At 37.3% G+C, this 18,759-nt stretch overlaps 1 protein-coding gene across 1 annotated transcript; it reads left to right on the top strand.

Moving 5' to 3' along the window:
* Window positions 1–1,958: 1,958 nt before the first annotated feature.
* On the top strand, window positions 1,959–18,515 carry LOC110446847. Its single transcript, XM_021492171.1, has 7 exons — window positions 1,959–2,029; window positions 11,101–11,225; window positions 11,704–11,784; window positions 12,112–12,215; window positions 14,536–14,689; window positions 17,119–17,138; window positions 18,109–18,515. The coding sequence occupies exons 1-7, from the start codon at window positions 2,027–2,029 to the stop codon at window positions 18,303–18,305; spliced, it is 684 nt and encodes a 227-aa protein (XP_021347846.1). The 5' UTR covers window positions 1,959–2,026; the 3' UTR covers window positions 18,306–18,515.
* Window positions 18,516–18,759: the final 244 nt, after the last annotated feature.

Below are 18,759 nucleotides of genomic sequence, written 5' to 3'. Positions count from 1 at the left end.
AAAAAAAAAATTATTCCTGAAAACTACAAAGTTATTCAAGTTTTAATTTTTCAGATTACCTCCCTTTGTTGGTAGTTTGAGAGCAGAATTGGTAAAAAATCACCTAGCAGGAGAATTCATATTACTCGGTCACTTTTAAAGTGAGAAAGGAAACGGATACATCTTTTTGTTCATTGTGTCATTTTCCAGACATTTAAAAGGTTTTGATTGAATTTTTGGGGAAAAAAAGGGATGTATAAGGTAGCAGAGTACAGTAGCGTACGGTGGCCATGGGTGATATTTTTATACAATGAATAACCCCTGTAATATAACATGTATCAAAATTTAAAAAAAAAATCAGCACTAAAATTGGCATATACATGATGAAGTGGACTATGTGGGCTTCATAATTTAAAAAAAAGAAAAGTCGAATTTGGTTTGAGACTACAATTTTGGGCATTTACGAATCTGTGTCTACACAACAAAAGCTAGCTTTTCATGTAGTCTATTTTTGTACTCAGCACATGTGTAAATATTGTGAAAAATCCACCGGAATGACCTATGCTAAAACGTGAGTATTTCTGTTACCGAGTAGGCGATATTTAATTTCAGACAGGTTTTAAGAAAAACAATTCTACTTGCGGGGGTCAAATTCTGGGTTAAAAATCATGATTTTTTGCATATTTTGGTGTTTTTTGATGTGGTAACCATGGTTTTCAGAAGTCCCAAATCTGGGGAAATCACTTTTTGAAAAAAAAAATGTTCTTCTAAAAAACACCTATTAAAAATGTAGTTTATAAATATATATATATATGTAGGTGTGTTGTGCAAGATGAATCCGCTATCCATGTTTATCCGAGACATGCCCTTTATTTTTAAGGTCAAGCCATTTCTACTGTACTCTGCCACCTCTCTCTCAATAATAGATAAATGTAGTGATTTAAACTATGAAAGCCATCTTATGTTGTGTATATACAATTATTTATCTTCTAAGGAAAGGGCGTTAATAATGTTCATGTAACTTGTGCCCAATCCTTTTGCATTTTTTGGCAATAAAATATGTTTAAACTATAAAAACAATGATTATACAAATGTTTATTACCACACTTCTATACTAACTGAATAAACTATGTAGTAAAATTCAGATTGTTTTATTTGTACAAGGGAACATATTGTTACGTTTTTATATTATCCCACAGTGTTACTTTCTGTAATAATTCCGCCGCTGCCACCAGTTCAAATTAATTGAACAACACAATAAATACATTGTACATTGATATTTACACTTTATTTACAACACACGTATTTAAATCCGTCATAAAATATACAAGTGTTCAACATTGTGAACGCAATCTATCCACTCCAAGCTAATCTCCTACTATCAACTGTAAAACTACACAGACCTTAGACTACAATTAAACTACTATTCTTACTAACTTCTCCAACTTTCTAACTCTCCTCTATGTCTCTAGACCTCGCAACTCGGTCTCCCTAATTCAACCTTCTCTATCCAACTCTTCAACTCTACTCCTCTATTCCAACTCTCCAACTTCCAACTCTTCAACTCTTCCTTGCTATCTGTCCCCTTAGCAAAATCCTGCTACATAACAAAAAGTTAACAAGATCCTTGAAACGCCCCTGACGGTCACACTTATGAACAGATCCTAAACTATATCACAATCACAATAATCTACGGCTACTTAGCTACTATAAAACTCTGACACTGACCACGAGCAAAGGCTAATAAAATGCATAGCAAATCATCTGTACACTTTGAACGATTAAACGGCTACTAAATGCATAACAGTATGATAAATTCTTCGGGAGTTGACTATCGTAATGTGATCAAAGGCTAATGAATCAGGGGCTCATTTTCACCATAATAAAACTTACACTCTATACTCCCGTTATAAGACTTATGGAACGTAACACAGTAACATATTAAGGACACGAGTTTCCGTTGTTGACGGGTTAGGATGTCACCCCACTTCCCACCGTATTACTAACACTCTACTGTGTGTCCCTCCTCACTTGTCAATATACAGTCATGGTGAGTATCTTTATTCTGCTTTACTTACATATTTTACCGCCAACTGTTTATAAACGTATATATCTGCTCTGCTTTAGATTAGCTAGGAACTTTAAATCAATCATCTTAATATTTCACTCAAAAGTAGGTGTCATTTTAGGATGGAAAGAGGGAGAGAGAGAGAGAGAGGGGTGTTAAATACAGTGATCCTACCGCCATTCTGAATAATGTTAATAATAGTATAGTGGACATGAAAAAATGTGAAAATAAAAATGCGTTCATATCGTATTTTTTTTTTATCCTTGGACAGTATTTATGTAATATAATTACTTGACAAAATACGTATGCTATGCAATTAAAATAAAAAATCATAATGTTTATCTCATTCATTTATCAGGCTGGTATTCATAATGATTCGAATTGATATGTTCATGCCGGTTTGTAAGCTAATCGGTTAAATCCGTATTCAGCCAGCGCAAATTTAAAAAATCCCCGTTCAATGATAGAGATTTGAATAGCTTACCATCTGCTACATGTATTAGGAAGTCGAATACTCTGGCCAAGTTCAAGAGGGACATAAAAACTCACCTCTTCACGTCTGCATTTTAGAATCTTTGCAAAGACGTCATGTAAATACCACCCTTTTATTTGTTCAATTATGTTTGTTTTCACAATTATAACCATTAATATTATCCATATGTTGTAAAGCGCCTTAGAGTAATTTTACGAATTATATAGGGCGCTATATAAATGCTGTATATTATCATTATTATTATTATTTGATATAAACAGCTCTAAATGTTTGCCTCCTAGGACGTTCTCACGTCATTCGATGCGTCCAGTTGGCATTCATATTGCCCATGAATACCTACCGAAAGCAGTTCATGCTAATATAGGGAACACCAACACGTTATTTTCGTCATCTAACACTACGGTGTAAATAACAACCACTCTGATGTCGCAATTTACCTACATTGTATACCATGACGTCATAAATTCATGACTAAAGCAAATGGTGGTGTGCTTTTGCTTTTCAAGGTTACAAATTCTATAATTGTAATCAAAGTTTCCAAGTACTTGTTTTATATATAGTTATATGCATGCTTTGTATTCGGTTCTGTTCGGTTCAATAAGAAGACTGACAAAGATTATGTTTTTTTTTCATTTTTCAAGCCGATTCAATATTCATATTCATGCGTCTTATTATTGTCAATTAATAAGTTAAGTTTATTTTCCGATAGCGTATCTGAATGACCCTCTTTGCATGATCTTCAAATGTTTAGAAACAAAAAACAAACAAAACAGTTACACATATTTGAAGTTCGGTTATGGAAATCGAATGTTTAACAATGCTATTCCGTCTTTTCGTATGGCAGAGTTATCTGCTCTTGTGAGCAGGTATTGATTGTTACGTCATTAGTTTGTATGAGAAAATTACATTGTTTTCTCAAAAATTTATGACGTTACTGTCACAAACAAATGACGTAACAATCAATACCTGCTCACAAGAAAAGGTAACTCTGCAATACGAAAAGACGGCATAAGTTAGCTCTGGTATTTTATTTCAGTACCTGACCTATCCAATGCCTATCGAATCTGTTTTAATTGTTTTGATGGGGTTTATATCACATCCTCTGGAAAGTTGCTCCATCATTTTACTACTCGTAAACAAAAACAAATGTTTTTCCTTATTTCAATGTTTGAGAATTGTGGACAACGTCTTGTTGTAATGCCCCCTTGTACTGTACCATGTCTTCGCTAAAGTCCTGTCACAATTTAAGGATATCTGACGATTTTATGGTGAATCACGGGCGAATTGCACAATGCTGCTTTGAGTTCAAAATTAACACATCGCTATATGTTATCGCTATATATCGCTCGGTGCTGTAACGTAGGTTTGTCTGAAGCACCTATAGCATAGGTTCACTTAGTTAGTGTATATTGCTTGTGTGAAGTATGACGCTTGGCATTGTGTGAACATTAAAGATGGCTGACCAAGTAACATGTGTTTGAATTACGTGAGACAACTTCTGAGCGTAACATGTGTTTGTATTACATGAGAGACAAACGACAACGTAACATGGTGTCAGATTGGTAAACTTACATAAACCGTAAGTACAAAGAACACGAACATGGCTGATCCGCCAGATAATATACCGCAGGTCAATGTGACGACAACCGCACATGCCATGCCGTTCCCGCCAAAATTGGACTTGAAAGGAAATTTGTCAACAAATTGGCGACGATTCAAAAGAGTATGGACAAACTATGAAATAGCCTCGGGGCTCAATACGAAAACAGAACAAGTGCGTGTTGCAACATTTTTAACGTGCATAGGGTCGGACGCCATCGAAATATTCGAAGGTTTGGAACTATCGGAAGAGAACAGCAAAGTCATCAAAGAGGTGATAGACGCTTTTGACAAGTTTTGTGTGGGCAAAACCAACGAAACTTACGAACGATATTGTTTCAACAAAAGAGATCAAATGCCCAATGAGAGTATCGATACATATCTCTCTGCCTTACGAAATTTGGCAAGAACATGTAATTATGAAGCATTGGAGGAAAGTTTGGTCCGTGATCGAATCGTAATGGGGGTTAGTGAAAACGGCACACGAAAAAAACTGCTCCAGGACTCGAAACTAACTCTTGAAAAGTGTATTGATGTGTGCAGAGCTAATGAGAAAACGTCTCAGCATTTGAAAAGCATGATGAATGAAGAGGTTCAGTTCGTAAAACGACAGTCAAAACACTCTACATCTGAGAAAAGAGAGGGTCCATCATGTTCCAGCTGCGGTTATTCACATCCACCAAAGAAATGCCCAGCATGGGGAAAAGAATGTCTTAAGTGTGGTGGACTAAACCACTTTCAAGCCGTGTGTCGTTCACAACAACAGAAGAAAAGTCGTGAAAAGAAAACAACCCCTACACACTCAGACCGACGAAAAAGGAGTTCAAAAGGAGCAAACATATCGTTCATGAAATTGACACAGATTCCGAGGAGGAAGATGAATATATGTTTTCTGTCGAAGATGTACATGCCATTGGAACAAAACGCATCAACGCGATCATGGGCGTAGGGAATAAAAACATTGAATTCCAACTGGACAGTGGTTCATCAGTTAACATACTGCCAGTGAAGGTTTACATCAAGATACGGAATGACAGACGTCTTGATAAACTTAAGAAATCCAACAAACGACTAATAATGTTCAATGGATCGGAAACAAAACCTGCAGGAACTACACGATGTACTGTAAAGAATCCAGTCGATGGCGAGTCGTACGACCTCGAGTTCGTGGTAGTGAAGGGTGAGGTACACCCTATCCTGGGATCATATGCAATTCAACAAATGAAAATGATAACAGTGCAGAAAGAGAATATCCAAGTGCGAAGTGACAACATAGAAACTGTTAACCTCGTTACTGACAGCATAAGTGAAATCGCGAAAACCGGAGTGTTTGCGGGTGAAGGCAAGCTGACAGGACAACTTCATCTGGAGATAGATGAGGAAGTAAAACCGGTGAAAATCCCAGTGAGGAAAATCCCTTTGGCAGTGAAACAACAGGTGAAAGTAGAGTTGGACAGACTTTCTGAAAAAGGTATTATTGAACCTATTAAGGTTCCTACCGACTGGATTTCATCCTTGGTTGTTGTGTCAAAGCCGTCGGGAAAAATAAGACTGTGTTTAGACCCGAAACCCCTCAACAAAGCTTTACGGAGAAACCACTATGCTATGCCTACTCTGGACGACATATTACCAGAGCTGAGTAAGGCACGAGTATTCAGTGTTGCTGACGCCAAGAATGGGTTCTGGCATATCAAACTTGATCATGAAAGTAGTCTCCTCACCACGTTCGCAACTCCATGGGGTAGATATAAATGGAACAGAATGCCATTTGGTATTTCATCTGCCCCTGAAGAATTTCAACGTAGGATGGACGAGGCACTAGAAGGACTACTTGGAGTCAAAGCAATCTATGATGATGTTCTCATATATGGGTGTGGTGACACCGACGAGCTAGCGGGACAGGACCATGACAGAAACTTGGCAGGGTTGATTCAGCGCTGTGTAGAACAGAACATCAAACTAAATCAAAGCAAGTTGAAGCTCAGACTTGACCGAGTGACCTACATGGGGCATGTTATTACCAAGAACGGTCTCGAAATCGACCCAGAGAAAACAAGGGCGATAAGTGACATGCCTACACCGAACAGCAAAGCTGATGTAAAACGGTTACTTGGAATGGTGAATTATGTTCAGAAATTCGCACCAAAGTTATCAGAAATCACAACGCCACTGAGACAGTTAGTCAAAGAAGATGTCGATTTTGTTTGGGACATGGAACATACCAATGCATTAGAACGGGTGAAAGCCGTGCTAACACAAGCTCCAGTTCTAAAGTACGTTGACCCATCTAAACAAACTGTGCTACAATGTGATGCCTCACAGACCGGGCTAGGGGCGTGTCTGATGCAGGAAGGACATCCCATATCGTACGCCTCAAGGTCCCTTACATCGACCGAAGAAAACTATGCACAGATAGAAAAGGAACTATTAGCTGTGGTTTTTGGAACGGAAAAATTTGAGACCTACACATATGGAAGGCCGGTACTGGTCGAATCGGACCACAAACCACTGGAGGTCATACACAAAAAGAATATTCTGAGTGCTCCGAAACGTTTACAGCGCATGCTGTTAAGGCTCCAGAAATTCGATATCGAAATCCTCTACAAACCCGGGCCAACCATGTATATGGCAGATGCGTTAAGCAGAGCCTATCTTCAGACGGAGTCTAAGGATCGCTCAGTAGCAGAGAAGGAGGTTGAGTATGTAAACATTGTGTTACCTATCACCGAGAAACGGTACAAAACCCTTCGCGAAGCAACAGAACATGACGACGTGTTGCGACATCTCAGGTCTGTAATCCAGCAGGGTTGGCCTGAGACGCAAGATGAACTGCTAGAGTACTTACACACTTACTTCACTTTCCGCGAGGAATTAACTCTTCAAAACGGAATGATATACAAAGGTGATCGTGTGGTGGAACCAGAGACACAGAGACATGAATTGATCGAAAGTTCTCACTCTCATATCGGTATCCAGGGTTGTCTCCGTAGGATCAGAGAGTATCTTTACTGGCCAAGAATGTACAGCGACATCGAAAAGTTTGTCAGCGAGTGTGACACGTGTAACACTCACTCCAGTGATCAGAGGAAAGAGCCTTTGATTCACCATGAAGTCTGCCAACGACCATGGCAGAAAGTAGGAATAGATATATTCACCCTCAACCAGGAGGATTTCCTTCTAATAGTTGACTATTTTTTCAGTTTCTTCGAGGTTGATCGATTACACGACAAAACTGCAAAAGAAATTGTAGGCAAAGTTCGTTCTCACTTTGCACGTCATGGGATTCCCGACACCGTCGTGACCGATAACGGACCACCGTTTGGTTCCAACGACTTCGCAGCATTTGCTCAGTGTTACGAGTTTGAGCATATCACAAGTTCTCCGCTGTACCCTCAGTCAAATGGAAAGGTGGAGAATGCTGTCAAAGTCGCGAAAAGTCTTATGATCAAATCAATCGCGGATGAGAAGGACCCGTATTTGGCACTCTTAAACTGGAGAAACACACCATCGGAAGGACTAGGGAGTTCACCAGCACAACGCCTTTACAGCCGGAGGACTAAGACGTTACTTCCAATGCCAGCACACCTGTTGGAACCTCGAGTTCAGCAGAATGTAACTAGACTGCTGACTGAGCGTAGGACGAAACAAGCATATTACTACAACACTGGTAGTAAAGTGCTCGAAAGGCTTAAAACAGGTGACACAGTGAGAGTCCGACCGCAAGGGCGTACAAAACAGCGGCAAAAGGCTGTTGTACGAGATCAAGTGGACATCAGATCTTACAAAATAAGAACTGAGGATGGACGAGAGTACAGGAGAAACAGAAGGCAGTTACGAAAGACCAACGAGTTAATGCCCGTCAGTTCTAGGCATATTCCCTTATTGGCCGACATGGATCACCCTTCGGAACCTCCGCGAGTGACTGAACCATCAGCGCCACGCGTCTCGCGCATTCCGGTCGAACCACCATCACCGCCACAAGTCTCGCGCATCCCGGTACGCGACCGTCCGAGTAAGTCTGAAACTCCGACAGGAATTCCGAGTGACCCTGCATCTGGGATGACTCCGGATCTGATGACGCCCCAAAAGACGCGATCAGGACGCATCGTAAAGCTACCTGAACGCTTTACTTTGTAACTTGTGACACTCCAGTGCCAATTATAGTGTTAGTTTGTAGTAAAAATTAGTGCGTTCATTTTAAATAATGGTCTAGTCATGATCAGTAATCTGTGAAATAATAACAGACAAAAGTGTAATTGTGACTCGCGAAGAACTGAACTGTGTAACAAGACATACAAAATTTACATAATGCACATATATATGGACTATATTTCAGAACAGTAACAATAATGACTATCTTCCTATATAGACACTCCTAAGTGTGCATCCTTGCTATAGAAATATATTTGAAGAATAGTTTCACTTAGTTAATATATATTGCTTGTGTGAAGTATGACGCTTGGCATTGTGGGAATATTAAAGATGGCTGACCAAGTGACATGTGTTTGAATTACGTGAGACAACTTCTGAGCGTAACATGTGTTTGTATTACATGAGAGACAAACGACAACGTAACAGGTGCAACATTTGATTCTACGCCCCCACGTTCAAATATCCTAGAAACGCCCCTGACGGTCACACTTATGAACAGATCCTAAACTATATCACAATCACAATAATCTACGGCTACTTAGCTACTATAAAACTCTGACACTGACCACGAGCAAAGGCTAATAAAATGCATAGCAAATCATCTGTACACTTTGAACGATTAAACGGCTACTAAATGCATAACAGTATGATAAATTCTTCGGGAGTTGACTATCGTAATGTGATCAAAGGCTAATGAATCAGGGGCTCATTTTCACCATAATAAAACTTATACTCCCGTTATAAGACTTATGGAACGTAACACAGTAACTTATATTAAGGACACGAGTTTCCGTTGTTGACGGGTTAGGATGTCACCCCACTTCCCACCGTATTACTAACACTCTACTGTGTGTCCCTCCTCACTTGTCAATATACANTGTATTTTTTTTTTTTTATCCTTGGACAGTATTTATGTAATATAATTACTTGACAAAATACGTATGCTATGCAATTAAAATAAAAAATCATAATGTTTATCTCATCCATTTATCAGGCTGGTATTCATAATGATTCGAATTGATATGTTCATGCCGGTTTGTAAGCTAATCCGTTAAATCCATATTCAGCCAGCGCAAATTTAAAAAATCCCCGTTCAATGATAGAGATTTTAATAGCTTACCATCTGCTATTAGGAAGTCGAATACACTGGCCAAGTTCAAGAGGGACATAAAAACTCACCTCTTCACGTCTGCATTTTAGAATCTTTGCAAAGACGTCATGTAAATACCACCCTTTTATTTGTTCAATTATGTTTGTTTTCACAATTATAACCATTAATATTATCCATATGTTGTAAAGCGCCTTAGAGTAATTTTACGAATTATATAGGGCGCTATATAAATGCTGTATATTATCATTATTGTTATTATTTGATATAAACAGCTCTAAATGTTTGCCTCCTAGGACGTTCTCACGTCATTCGATGCGTCCAGTTGGCATTCATATTGCCCATGAATGCCTACCGAAAGCAGTTCATGCTAATATAGGGAACACCAACACGTTATTTTCGTCATCTAACATTACGGTGTAAATAACAACCACTCTGATGTCGCAATTTACCTACATTGTATACCATGACGTCATAAATTCATGACTAAAGCAAATGGTGGTGTGCTTTTGCTTTTCAAGGTTACAAATTCTATAATTGTAATCAAAGTTTCCAAGTACTTGTTTTATATATAGTTATATGCATGCTTTGTATTCGGTTCTGTTCGGTTCAATAAGAAGACTGACAAAGATTATGTTTTTTTTTTCATTTTTCAAGCCGATTCAATATTCATATTCATGCGTCTTATTATTGTCAATTAATAAGTTAAGTTTATTTTCCGATAGCGTATCTGAATGACCCTCTTTGCATGATCTTCAAATGTTTAGAAACAAAAAACAAACAAAACAGTTACACATATTTGAAGTTCGGTTATGGAAATCGAATGTTTAACAATGCTATTCCGTCTTTTCGTATGGCAGAGTTATCTGCTCTTGTGAGCAGGTATTGATTGTTACGTCATTAGTTTGTATGAGAAAATTACGTTGTTTTCTCAAAAATTTATGACGTTACTCTCACAAACAAATGACGTAACAATCAATACCTGCTCACAAGAAAAGGTAACTCTGCAATACGAAAAGACGGAATAAGTTAGCTCTGGTATTTTATTTCAGTACTTGACCTATTCATGATCAATGCCTATCGAATTTGTTTTAATTGTTTTGATGGGGTTTATATCACATCATCTGGAAAGTTGCTCCATCATTTTACTACTCGTAAACAAAAACAAAATGTTTTTCCTTATTTCAATGTTTGAGAATTGTGGACAACGTCTTGTTGTAATGCCCCCTTGTACTGTACCATGTCTTCGCTCAAGTCCTGTCACAATTTAAGGATATCTGACGATTTTATGGTGAATCACGGGCGAATTGCACAATGCTGCTTTGAGTTCAAAATTAACACATCGCTATATGTTATCTACCCCGTATATGTTTATACCTTAAATAAAACCTCCATGCACTTTTTTCTAAGTTGTCTTTTTAATGTTATGTGTTGCAACTTTTATTCAATTTCAAAAAAGTGCCTTAAAAAGCGAAACATTTTTAGAGGAAAAAAACTCACTCATTTTGCTACGAAACAGAGGAAACAAACTAGTGTTTTTAGAAATGTTAGATTCAGCAAAAAATGATTTTTGTAGATTTATCCACTTATTACATTTTCCGGTTTTTTTCCTAACTACAAATAGTTAACTTGATTGTTGTTCAGATTTTATTTCAAGTAAACTATTATTAACAGCACACGTATACCTTTATATATACACAGGATGTGTGTGTAGCTTTATTAATTATCGTGCACGTGGTTTCCGGTTTAATGTACACGGTGAACGGCCAGACCACGCCCCCTCTGACGTATGTGACCGGACCAAACGTGTGTGTCATCAATATCACGTAGGTAGACAATGTATATATATATATATATTACAGGGCTTTTTAAGTCGCTGCATGTGTGATATATCGTCTTCCATATTTGGTGTTATCTGTTGATGACGTTGACCAAGCATTCTAAAAACGGTAATTATTTATCAAACTGTAGTATGTTTTGACCATTTGGACAACCCTTCACCTCGTACCTAATCACGTTCGCTAATACCTTCCATGACAAGCCTTATTTTGTTTAAAATGGAATGGTGATATGCGCATGCCTTGTCAGAATGACGCAAAAAGGGCTACTGTATAAGACGTTGGTTAGATTGTTGAGGAATACCGTATCATATTAATCAGGATACATTTTTATGAGTATATTTCAGCGAAATCCGCTGTCATTTTTCACGAGGAGATACGATCGATATATTTATGCAGTATTTGGATAAAAAAAACATGAAAATATATATACAACATTACAAGGTTATAATGATATTTTTTACAGGTTCCAGGAGACAAGGCAAGTTACACGCGCATACAGAATCAAGTATTACACCCGATGTAAATGGAACAGACGTTGCGCCAAGTAGGTATTACTATGATGACATCCCTATCCTATCCCCAGCCCTTCTCACACGCCTAAACAGTTTCTTTGTATGGTAATGCAGACTACAGTGCAAGACTGAGGTACACTAGTACAGCCCGGCCCTGTCATTTTTTTCGGTTGTGGACGGTCGTTTAAAATAAACAAAGCAAATATGTAGTTTCTCATCACATCCCGCCTCCACGTAAAAGATATTTCATAGTAAAACAATAATCATTTACAAAGTGCATCCGGAATGTCAGACATTGAATTTTTTATTTAATTTCATACAATTGAAATACATTCTTCGATGAAAATCTCTTTCCGAAGGTATAGAATTCAGCTGAGGGCACAGAACATCGTCAGCGACGCCTGGAAGTTCGAACCAAGGTGCTGTGACGGATTCGTTCGATCCAGGGACACGTGCATGGAAGGTGACAGTGTGCTTCTTTGTCTACTAGATAGCGCGTATATGTTAGGTGGTGCATAATACAGTTCGTTGACAGCGCGTCGGCTAAAAGACCACAAGGTTGAATGCTTGTATCCCACAGACGACAGGATATGGTTGTGTCTTTCAGCAACACTTTGTTTCTTAATTCCACCGGCTATAGTGGATATTGTCATGGTATGGAGGGGGTATTACAGTTTCCGTGCTGTAGGGATTAAGTAGTAAGGCATAGTTAATGAGCCTTTTGAAATACAGACCCATACCTAGCAGAACATTGTACACAGATTTGCAGAAACCCATTTGAGTATGGTAATTGCGTGGTTCTCATGGCCAGCTTATGAAGTTATATACGGCACAGGCAGAACAGTGTTTAGCGAAGACAATAAGAAGTGCAAAGAGGCGCACCAAACAAACCGAAATAGATCTTAGAAACAATGAAAGACAGAGGTTCAAAGTATGGCATCAGGTCAAGGTTTGTTTCGTTGGTGCCGCAGTCGCATAAAAGTCGCTTTGTACGATTATGCAGTGTGTATATAGAATGTGTTGTCTTATTTACCTGGACAACGTAGACATCGTTTGTGCTGAAGTTACAAAGATCCTCTATATGCTCCTTATACGCATCAAGGCAAACATAACACAACACCTAAAAAGCAAATAGCTGCTCCACCGATAGCACGGACGGAGTCGGCATTTATTCATAAATATAATATGAATATCATCAATAAGCATTAACAAAAACTACTCTGACTTCGTTTACACTGAAACAATCCTCCCACATATACCCTTGCATGTTTCATCGCCATACAAATGTAAAACAAAGCGCGCCACCCAACCTGAAAACCTTATAATACGCGACAGGAGGTGTACCAGCTCGACAATGTTTAAGTTTTTTTTTTAAATTGATGCTGGGATTTCTTACATATGACGATGCCACACATACACCTGTTTCCTAAACATAAAATTCTGCTATAATTTTATTTCAAACTGTACTACGCCGTGCGAGGTGCGAAGCTAGAATGGACATACACGTACCCGTAAACTACCCTTAGCATGTGCCTCAATCTGATTGGTCAAAACCTCTGCACTAGACAGGCAGTTGCCCTCATATACTCCGTGTATACAGGACAAATATTCACCTCCGAAACGCGGGAAAGTAATATTAATTTCCCCTCCTCATTTGTAATCGGTGGCAAGGACGTTAGGTTCATGTGGGGATAACTATTTATCATATTTCGTTAAAATCTCTCTGGTTTTAATGCAAGCTGTAATTTGATTTTTATATAGTCCCATCATATTTGTCAAATTTTCTGTTTGGACGTGCATTCAAGACTTTTAACTAAAACGTGTTACCACAGATTCGTGTTTTTTATAAATTATAAAATGTATTTTTCATAACAGCTAAATGAATAGTTCCTTATAGATGTATGTTATGAAGAAATTTACCAAACCTGAGTTTATATGCCGCCACCAAAAGTGCAACATGTTATGTTTTCCCGCTGTCTGTTTACGTAAATATATGACGGACCGCAACTTGTCACACAGGTTTCGACAGAATCGTTTCAAATTCGGTGTGCGTAATGATAATCTATTTCCATAAGTAAGGGATATTGTGTGTACTTTTACGATAGCGATGATCTTTTCTTAGCCCTCCAGTACAGTAATCGGAAATCGTCGGTACTTTCCGTAATTCCGTAAACGAGAAAGTATTCTCTCGTTTTCGGAAAGTGCCGACGGTGCCCGGTCGCAAACTTAAGAAAGAAATAGCGAAGTTTTAACAGATTTTGTAAGTTGACAAGAGCCATTGAAGTAAACTATGTTTTTCCATTTGAACACATTCATGAAATAAATATGATAAAATGCACTATTTTTTGTTTGTTAGGAACGTCATTTGAAATTGTTATTGTTGACACCTTGCACTTCAAATGTCATAGTTATTTACTATGAAATTAACATCGACATGAACAATATACATACAGGTTTAGTTCGGAATACATGCTATCCGTCTCCCTGACCGCCTGCAGTATTATAGTGCGATTGGGCGAAATGTTTCCATGATTTTTGACAGCTGAATTGTGAGTTGTTTTCAGCGGTTTAGAGTCGAGACACCGGTCATTTGCACTCTTTGCTTGACAAAGGAAACGGACGTTTTTGAAAGCTCGCAAACCAAGTTTTCAATTCCTGTTTGTGTTCCAAACAAACTTAGCCTTTATTACAGGTTTTGTATTTCACCAAATTATGTTCTGCTGTGCTTCGCTCTTGTTTAAAAGTCACTTTGTAAAACTGTCAATTTCTGATCGCTTTTACAGTGCTTGCCGACAAGATCCAGACACTTGACACCGGAACTGACGTCACAGACTATTCAATATGGCCACCGATCATCGGTACTCTTATGGCTATCTTCGCTATTTCTACCATTGCCATCATCATTGTACTGAAACGGAAATCATCATCAGCAACAAGGTTTGTGTGTACCGAAATTTGAATGGAAGTAACAATTTCTTTTTGTAATAATGAAGTTTGTTTGACAATAACGTGGTTTGTGTGACAATAATTAACGTGGTTTGTGTGACAATAATTAACGTGATTTGTGTGAAAATAACGGGGTATGTGTGACAATAACGGGGTATGTGTGACAATAGCGGGGTATGTGTGACAATAATTAACGTGGTTTGTATGGCAATAACGTGATTTGTGTGACAATAATTAACGTTGTTTGTGTGAAAAAAACGGGGTATGTGTGACAATAACGGGGTATGTGTGACAATAGCGGGGTATGTGTGACAATAATTAACGTGGTTTGTGTGACATTAATTAACGTGGTTTGTGTGACAATAATTAACGTCGTTTGTGTGACAATAATTAACGTGATTTGTGTAAAAATAACGGGGTATGTGTGACAATAACGGAGTATGTGTGACAATAATAGGGTATGTGTGACAATAATTAACGTGGTTTGTGTGACATTAATTAACGTGGTTTGTGTGACAATAACGGGGTATGGGTGACAATAATTAACGTGGTTTGTGTGACATTAATTAACGTGGTTTGTGTGACAATAACGTGATTTGTGCGACAATAATTAACGTGATTTGTGTGACAATAATTAACGTTGTTTGTGTGACAATAACGGGGTATGTGTGACAATAACGTGATTTGTGTGACAATAATTAACGTGATTTGTGTGACAATAATTAACGTGATTTGTGTAAAAATAACGGGGTATGTGTGACAATAACGGGGTATGTGTGACAATAATTAACGTGGTTTGTGTGACAATACCGTGATTTGTGTGACAATAATTAACGTGGTTTGTGTGACAATAACCTGATTTGTGTGACAATAATTAACGTTGTTTGTGTGACAATAACGTGGTTTGTGTGACAATAACGTGGTTTGTATGACAATAACGTGATTTGTGTGACAATAATTAGCGTTGTTTGTGTGACAATAACTTTGTTTGTGTGACAATAACTTTGTTTGTGTGACAATAACGTGGTTTATGTGACAATATTTACATTCTGTATGCTTAGACCCATTGACAAAAATTACATTCATAAATGCATAACACAGGTGTTCATAGAATCTCAGCACGTGGAAACTGATAGTAACCTGATCACACTGCGTAGTAATACACTACAAAAACTACTCACTCGGAACGACCGACCTAGATGCTTAATTCTTACATCTTAAAATATTATTGAACTGTGCTTTGTGAAATATCCACGTATTTACGTGTCCTGTGCTACAAATAAACATTGAATATGGAACTACATTTTGTTGTGTTATTGTTGTTGACGGTTGCTAAGATCTCTCACGATAGTGTCACATTTCCCCGCGAAAAAACACTGTTCTCGCCACTGCATTGCACCCGTGTATAAGCAGGAACAAACCCTGTTTATTTTTTTAATTCGTTGTTATATCGATCCACTGAAAGGATTCGTCAATGTAAATATAAGGAATGATATTTATTTTTTCAACATCTATGAGGTCATAACAACAATGGGTTTTTGGACATATTTTACATGAATCGCTAACGCGATTCATTCAATATGTGCATAAACCCATTGTTGTTATGACCTCATAAATGTTGAAAAAATAAAAATCATTCCTTAAATAACGTGGTTTGTGTGACGATAACGGGGTATGTGTGACAATAATTAACGTGGTATGTGTGACAATAACGTGATTTGTGTGACAATCATTAACGTGGTTTGTGTGAGAATAACCTGATTTGTGTGACAATAATGAACGTGGTTTGTGTGACAATGACGTGGTTTGTGTGACAATGACGTGGTTTGTGTGACAATGACGTGGTTTGTGTGACAATAATAAACGTGGTTTGTGTGACTATAATAAACGTGGTTTGTGTGACAATACCGTGATTTGTGTGACAATAATTACCGTTGTTTGTGTGACAAAAACGGGGTATGTGTGACAATAGCGGGGTATGTGTGACAATAACTTGGTTTGTGTGACAATAACGTGGTTTGTGTGACAATAACGGGGTATGTGTGACAATAATTAACGGGGTATGTGTGACAATAACGGGGTATGTGTGACAATAACGGGGTATGTGTGACAATAGCGGGGTATGTGTGACAATAATTAACGTGGTTTGTGTGACAATAACGTGATTTGTGTGACAATAATTAACGTTGTTTGTGTGACAAAAACGGGGTATGTGTGACAATAACGGGGTATGTGTGACAATAACGGGGTTTGTGTGACAATAACTTGGTTTGTGTGACACAAACAAAGTCGGCATCAGTGAAAGACGTGTTTACATATATGTAGTACGATTTCAATGTTATTGTTTTTTTCTTCTATAATTTTGTGTATTATCATATCCGTGTTATACAAACGTAATCAAACGTCTCTGTCTGTTCTAGAAATGGATCCAGCCCTGTCGGTAAGTGAACATTGATAATTATCATTTTTATAAATTTACAGGAACTGGTGAAAATACCGCCGTTTATTACAGTAAAAATCTTATGTAAGGCAAGCACCTCACTATCAATGCACATACTTTGTCCCCTTTCATTTTAACTTACTACTAACATAGTTGAAGATCCTCTCTAGTGTTTTTTTCCTGTAAGAAAAACTTAAATATAATTTTCAAAAGAAACAAGCAATTAGAGACCAAGACATAGAACGGATTCCATATTTGGGGAGCCCCATACATGTATTTGACCTGATTAGCAAGTACGCTGGTAAAGAAATCTTACCCTTCGTGCAATAAAAACAAATAAAACTTTGTGTATGTGAAACTTAAAAGACACCAGAGAAGGACTTCTTTTATATATGCTTGTTTGATTTTTATCATATTAACTAATTAAAAACGTTTATTGATTTTAAAAATACGTCAATCCAAGTGTTTCAAGTAATCATTTCAGAACAAAATATTGGTAGAAATATGAATGCTTTTGTGTTCAACTATCTGAGGATGAATCCCAGGATGTGTTTATTTTTACCTTTTTTTCCTTTTTTAAACTATAAAAACATTTCTGATATATATTAACTTTGAATCAATTATATCGGGAAGATTTTACATTGTATGTTAAGTCAATTAGAAAAAGAAAATTTACCAATAAATAAAATGTTGGTGCTAAGTGTTTATAATTTTGAATCTTAGAATTGTATCTGTTTATGTTTAATTTTTAACATCTTAGAAAATTTAAGTGATTCAATTAATTTCTAGATATACGTGATTACAATAAAGCAATTAGGTACGACAGCTCGTTTATTTCACTAGGACCGCTTAATGTCTTCTCAATATCATAAAGTAATGAAAATACCTGATTATTATTCTCCCTTTATTTACTAATTAAATGTACTGATAGAAAAAAACAATCATTCATCAAAACATTTTTTTATTGCAGAAATTCGTGCTATTGCCAACCATATATATGCGGACGCCATGCCATCCGTAAGTCACTCGTACGAAACGCTGGACGCCAGCCAAGCCACGAAATCTCACTCCTACGAAACGCTGGATACCAGTCGTGTGGGGTTGACTCAGAATATCTACGATAGCATTGATACGTATAAAATACTTCAGAGTGGTTCAAAAAAATAGATAATACCTAGTGACGACATTTTACGCAAGACATTTTACAAGAGATATTCTTTCCCGGAAATCGGTATTAGTTTATGATTGATGTATGTCCATGTAACGTTCATTGTCAAATACATTGTAAGTGTTTTTTACTCTAGAAAATATGTCATTTTATTTTCGAAATAGCAATTGAATATCAGAATGTTCTGAATGATTTAAAGGATCTTCAACGCCAATAAACGTTTTTGTTATTTATTTATCTAGATGTGTTTTTGTGTTTTGTTTAATTTTACTTCTTTCCCCTTTTAATTAAGCATTGAACTGTTTTTGTATATATAGCGCGCATTATGAGTTGTTTGCTTGCAAAGTTGTGTCATTCAAATAGATCATAAATACCATACAAAAACAGTTCAATACTTATATTTACGTTTTCTCTGCCTCTTATGTTCTTTTTTAACTTATAATTTATTTTTAA

This window comes from Mizuhopecten yessoensis, unplaced genomic scaffold (assembly GCF_002113885.1).
Source record: "Mizuhopecten yessoensis strain PY_sf001 unplaced genomic scaffold, ASM211388v2 scaffold3023, whole genome shotgun sequence".
NCBI lineage: Eukaryota > Metazoa > Mollusca > Bivalvia > Pectinida > Pectinidae > Mizuhopecten > Mizuhopecten yessoensis.
Note: the sequence above shows the minus strand (reverse complement) of the source record. Positions and strands in the feature narration are given on the sequence as shown.